This window comes from Mastomys coucha, unplaced genomic scaffold (assembly GCF_008632895.1).
Source record: "Mastomys coucha isolate ucsf_1 unplaced genomic scaffold, UCSF_Mcou_1 pScaffold5, whole genome shotgun sequence".
Classification (NCBI taxonomy): domain Eukaryota; kingdom Metazoa; phylum Chordata; class Mammalia; order Rodentia; family Muridae; genus Mastomys; species Mastomys coucha.
The window spans coordinates 95,526,359-95,532,517 of NW_022196911.1; the positions used below are offsets into that span (position 1 = coordinate 95,526,359).

At 44.7% G+C, this 6,159-nt stretch overlaps 1 protein-coding gene across 1 annotated transcript in view; it reads right to left on the bottom strand.

Moving 5' to 3' along the window:
• The window catches only part of Krt23 (keratin 23), a 16,145-nt gene that overhangs the window by 1,312 nt on the left and 8,674 nt on the right, over nucleotides 1–6,159 (bottom strand). Inside the window, exons 4-7 of the mRNA XM_031353084.1 lie at nucleotides 5,174–5,335; nucleotides 4,968–5,090; nucleotides 2,310–2,530; nucleotides 1,202–1,233 (exon numbers count right to left, since the gene is read on the bottom strand). Of these exons, the coding sequence (XP_031208944.1) occupies nucleotides 1,202–1,233; nucleotides 2,310–2,530; nucleotides 4,968–5,090; nucleotides 5,174–5,335 (538 nt within the window). The remainder of the gene's footprint in view (nucleotides 1–1,201; nucleotides 1,234–2,309; nucleotides 2,531–4,967; nucleotides 5,091–5,173; nucleotides 5,336–6,159) is intronic.

Consider the following 6,159-nt stretch of genomic DNA (forward strand, 5'->3'; position numbering starts at 1 on the left):
CAGAAATCCGCCTGCCTCTGCCTCCCAAGTGCTGGGATTAAAGGCGTGCACCACCACCGCCCAGCGAATCGCTAATGTCTGAAAATAATTTTAGTAAAACACTTAATGAGAAAGTAACGCATGGTTCATGCTGATCTGTGCTAAACTTTTCTGTCATATGTTCATGGTAATCTGAGAAAATATGGTTCCCGGGCTACAGATGTGAGAATATGGAGTTGACAAAGTCAAACCTTTGGTTGTTTCTTTCTCGTTCCTGTCTCTTTCCTTCCACTAAGAAATGCTTGCTCTGTTTTTAGCACGCTGCTAGACAGCCTGCCTATTCAAGAGAAGGATAGATGTGTCACAGTCCTAACCTCACCTGGCCTCAGAACACATCCTTCCTGGTTCCCTACTCAAGTCTCATGGATGCCCCTAATGCTCGACCCAGCCAGGCTTGGGAACTGACATGATGTAATGCCTCAGGGATCTAGTTAACAGATTTCATTATTGAAGAGAGAAAGAATTCTAACATTCTCCACTCCAATCTATGTCCTTCTTGCAAAGAGTTTGCGTATACAAGCTGAGTCTCCCTTATTCAAAATTCCAATGTCCCAAATGCTCCAACTTTTCAAGCTCTTGGAGCAGTGTCATGATGCTATGGGAGGACATTGTACATGGCAAGACTTTACTTCATTAAAAAAATATTGTATGTATACATAAGTATTTTATATATAATATTAAATAAATGTACATAATTATGTGTATATTTGATTATATATAAATATGTAAAATATTATATATAATATTTGAATATATACACACACATATATATAAAATCAATGTGGTCTGTCTATAGGCCACATGTATATATACATAACTAAATTTCATGTTTAGTGTTGGGTTTCATCCTCAAAATGCCTCATCATGTACATGAAAATATGTAAGAAAAAAAAACCCACTCCAAACCCCTAATTAATTTATTTCTAAGCTCTTTAAATAAGAAATACTTAGTGTTCCTCTGCCAAAATAACCAGGACCCACTTTGAGGTGCCTAATCTGTTAACTTAATTGAAAAATTCTGGCTGTCCAGGAGGAAAATAAAAAAATTGAGTTGAGGATATTTGGGAGCCTAGTATGAATTATGACTAATATGAAGTGGGTAGACAGGTCAATTAGCTGAAGCAATAGTGAGAGCCGGACGATGAAACAGATTCTCCTTTACCTTTTAGTCTTGACTCAGATCCATCCATCCTCCTAAGGAGGCAAAAAGAAAAAAAAAAAAAGTCGCGTTAGCAACCATCAGCCCTTCCATTGCAACAGTCAGCCCTTCCATTGCAACCATCAGCCCTCCCTTTGGTCCTTCCTTTGCATGCTCGCTACTTCTCAGCTCTTTCGGGAGGATAATTGAATCTGACAGATTCAAGGTCGTGAAGTTGTGGGGGCAACTGGATCCTGAAGAGAGGACCACCTTCCTGATGCCAGGAGAATTCTCCCATGTCTCCAGGTTTTCCTGTTCCTCTCTCTGCCTTCCTGCAGCCTCCAATAGCCTTTCTGGAGTTTGCATCTCAAGTCTGGGGTTTCTGAGCTCCCCAGACGGGGTGTAGTTTGTTCTAACCACATTTTATTCATATAGTTTGAAAAGAACCTTCTGGCTCCCCCCGCCCTCTTTTTGGCCCAGAGGACACACATGGACCTTGTAATGGCTATGATTTCCGGGATGATTAGAAATATCAGTTTTAAAATCTTGACTCTTTTAGCAAATCTTTCTCTGTTGTTACTCTAAAACCTTTCCCCTGACTTTCGTTTTTATTTTTGAACTCAATCTGTGTGCACTCTACTGGAGAAACAAAACAGTAGGTCATACCTGTTCGCCCTTCCCTCATCTCTGCTTTGAACCATTGAACTGTTCTGAGAGCAAGCCTTCACATCCAGGGAGAACCAGCCTTTCAGCTCAGACTTAATGAAAGTCCTGACACAAGAATCTTCCAGAGAAAATTAGCTCCCCCCCTCTGTCTCTGTCTCTGTCTCTCTCTCTGTCTGTCTGTCTCTGTCTCTCTGTCTCTCTGTCTCTCTCTCTGTCTCTCTATCTGTCTCTCTGTCTCTGTCTCTGTGTGTCTGTGTCTGTGTCTGTGTCTGTCTCTCTCTCTCTCTCTCTCTCTCTCTCTCTCTCTCTCTCTCTCTCTCTCTCTCTCTCTCTCTCTCTCTCTCTCTCTCTCTCTCTCTCTCTCTCTCTCTCTCTCTCTCTCTCTCGCCACTGTGACTGAGACCCTGGGGACACATCTATGCACGGGAGCGTCAGGTCCAGCATGTTCCAGCTGCTCCGGCCTCACCCTTCAGTGTCTCCCTCCAGGAGCCGGCGGTAGGTGGCGATTTCCTTCTCCAGGTGGGTTTTGATGCCCAACAGCACCTTGTGTTCGTTGTTCTGACGCTCCAGGTCTTGGCGGAGCTGAATCAGCTCTTCCTCATAGTGGGAGATGATCTGCTGCATGTCCTGGAGACGGCAGGAGTACCGGGCCTGGGTCTCTGTCAGCATATTTTCCAAAGCGGATTTCTGAAAGAGGGAACGATAAGCCCATTCACTAGTCTACTGGGGGCGGGGTGGGGGGCGGGTCGGCAGCACGGGCTTGCACAGTGTTAACTTACTCTGACCTCTCTGCAAGGCATTGTGGGTGATGCTGGGGAGAGACAGGCTGGCTTACAGGGTTGGGACTTGGGCCAGCGCTGGGTCTTCAGATGCCATGTTTGGCATGAAGCCATTGTGTCAGGGAGTTCTTGGCAACGCCACTGTATCCCCTAGCCCTGATGGTTTACTTTATACACTGGGGATCAGAGAGGAGTTGCCTGGCTTTGAACCATTCCTAATGTTTCCATTTAATCTCTGGATAGATGGAAAATTCCAGGAGGGAGAGGGGCTGCATCCTCAGAGAATAGTTTGGTGGAGTGATGTCATGTGCAGTAGAAAATGTGTAGTTTTACATGATCAGTGATCATACTTAAATTCAAAATGAGCCATAACTTTTAAAGGATAAATATGCCCACAATCACTATCACACCATTACACTGGACATTCCTACATGCTTAAGAACAACTTAGATGTTGATCTTAAACTCAAATGGTAACCAAGTGTCCAGTCATTTGGTAAATCCAGTCTAGGTTGTAAGTGGAAGTCTCTGATACCTAATCGTGTCAAGCTGCCATTTTTGAGGAAAATGCCCTTAGTCTCACTGAGGAATGAAAGCCCCCGGGAGGGAACACCAACACTCACTCCCCTTTATTCCTAATCATGAACTTGATCTGTGTCTAGGTACCCAACACCTCCGGTGACATGAGATGTCTGTTGCCGTCACCTCCACTGCCCCCGCCTTCATTATTGCCCTTTCTTCTAGGTAATCCTACTTTGATTTTTCTGCCTTAAATCTATACTTCCTCACAGCCACCATCCAGGTTCTCTGCTTCCTTGGGGAGTTTGCTACACTGGTGGTTCCAAATGCCCTTTCCAAGGTAGCCTATAGAATGCCACACTGTCTGGATCCATTGTGACCTGACCCATGGCCCCCTTCACTTCCTCTTCCCTCCCTGCCCTTTTCTCCTCTCCCCTTCTCCCATTTATTTATCTTTGTTCCCAGATATTGCAAGAACACTCTGGTGCCTCCTGGCTTCTACATTTGCCGTTCCCTCCACCTGCAGCTGCCCACTCCTCTGCAGCCTGTAGCCACATAAAGCACCTCCTCATCTCTCTCAGATCTTTCCTCAGCTGTCTGGTGCTCATGGTGTTTAAGGTGGCAGCTTTTCCTTCCTTCTGCCCTGTCTCCCTTTCTCCCAGGCAGTCTTTCCTGCCCCACATACATATATTTAGATGACTGGCAGAATTATGGTTTACATCCTCAATGCTCATCACTAAATTCTCAGTGCTGTGCATAGTGCCAGAGGGAGAACACAGGTTTCAGAGCCATATTGACCCCAGGACTATTGTGAAATAGAGTGGTTGAAATACACTGGACCCTATAGAGCATCACACTGTGATCATGGCCGCCACCTTGACAATGCATATTCTTATGGAAGACAGGGTCCTCACTACACAGTCTGGGATAGTGTTGAATTTGTGATCTTCCTTCTTGCAACCTCCCAAGTGCTGGGGTTGTAGACATGCATCTTCATGTCACATTAAAATGTGACAGTGTACATTTTAATGTCTGATCTCACTATCATTAATTCACAAAATAAGGTTATTTACCATATGGTTTTTGCAAAACAAATGAACTAATTAAGCATATTCAAAATGCAGGGCAAAGAATCTCTCAGGAGCTATGTTGGTGATGATCAGAAGGTTCAGTAGATATGAATAAAATGATAGGTTGCACGGCATGAGTTTTGGAAGTAGCAGTTACATAAGATGTCTTACCAAACTGCAATGAAAATAGAAATGGCTTACATTCAAGAACATATGCAGGGTAGTTGGTGACAGGTCACATACATAGTGAACAGAGAAGTACATTGGATTCAGCACAGCTAAATTTGCCACCCATCATCCATGAATTTCTTTTTATTGGAGTTTGGGGAACATACTGGTTATAAGTGAGGTGAGTATTGATAGACAATATGTTTGGGGATGGGTGGCTCTCTAGCATCTCCCAGGTCCGAAATCACATGGCCTCACCACCAGCAATCCACAAGTTATGGGACCTTTGCTAAATTTGTTAACTTCCTGGAGCTTTGGTTTCCTTTTTTGTCAGAATGAGAAGGTCAAGACCTAACTGGAAAGCGCAATTTGACAATCAACAGCATTGGATACAAAGAGATACTCAGCCCAAGTCTAGCTATGTCTTTACACATATTTCTTCTCGTTCTCAACATGAAAATTTTTGAATGGAAAGTGGACAATGAGAGATATCCAAAGGGGACCAGGGAGCTGGGGTCAGAGGACAAGGTCAAAGAAGGCCCTGTGGAGGAGACTGTACAGGGTCCAGAATTCTCCTAGTTCAACTCACCCTGCTGTGCTGGGCCTGCAGGTCAATCTCTAGGGCTTGGAATGTTCGCCTCAGCTCATGGATATCACTTTGATTGCCCTGTACAGGTGCAGGACTGGTCATCTCCTGGGCCATGGCAGCTGACTGTGGAACAAGCACAAACAGGGAGTCAGTATGGTGACATGTGGCAATAGAGGAATCAGGATGTCTGGTCATTTTTCTTTTACCTGCTCTCTGAACCAGGTGTCCAACTCTTGATGTTTCTTCTTTATTATTAACTCGTATTCTTGCCTCATATCTTCCAAGACCTTGATCAGATCTTCCCCTGGGGTTGTGTCCACCTTCACACTGACCTTGAAGTCACTTGGCAAGTGATTCTCCTCCATTTCCTGTTTAGTAACAGAGAAAGAAAATGAATTGGCCCGTGACAATCAGGAGGCTGGATAGTCGTGTTAATTGGCACCTGTAAATGGCTCTATTTATGTGGTTGCCACTCTCACTGGCGTGGCAATTTAGTCATTATTACAAATCAACTAGACATCATGTGCGTTTTATCCAAAACTTTATAAAATACAGACCAACATAACACATGTACCATGGTTTGGGTGTAAAATGTCTCCCCCAAAGGGCCATGTGCTCTGGGCTTGGTTCTCAGCTACTAGCATTTTCTTGGTTGGTTCAGAAAGCTTTAGGAGATTTGGGAGTTTGCTGGTGAGCCCCTGTGTTTGGGTCCTTGGAGAGATCTTATCTCCGGCCCCTTCCTGTCTGTTTATTTCTTGTAGCCATGAAACGAAGAAGCTATTTTCCCAAATACTTTCCATGCTGTGGCACACTGCCCAAGTGCATGGGTCAAGTAGCCATGAATGGAGCTCCTGAAACTCTCAGCCCAAATGAATTTCCCCTCCCTAAAGATTTTTTTTTTTTGTCACAGTCACAACAATGAGACGCAGCACACTCAAGGAACATGTAATAGGAACTTGTGGGAGAGGGGCTATTCACTTCATGAAGGACAGAGAGAAGCAAGATAGGGAGATGGACTGAGAAGAAAGAGGGAGATAGAGACAGGGGAGAGGGAGAAGGAGAGTGTGTGAAAGTGGCTGGGGAAAAGAGGGAGGAGAAGAGAAAGAGGGAAAGGGAGAGGGAAGGGTTGGATGAGGGGAGGGGGAGTGAGAGAAAGAAGGGGGAGAGAGAGAGAGAGAGAGAGAGAGAGAGA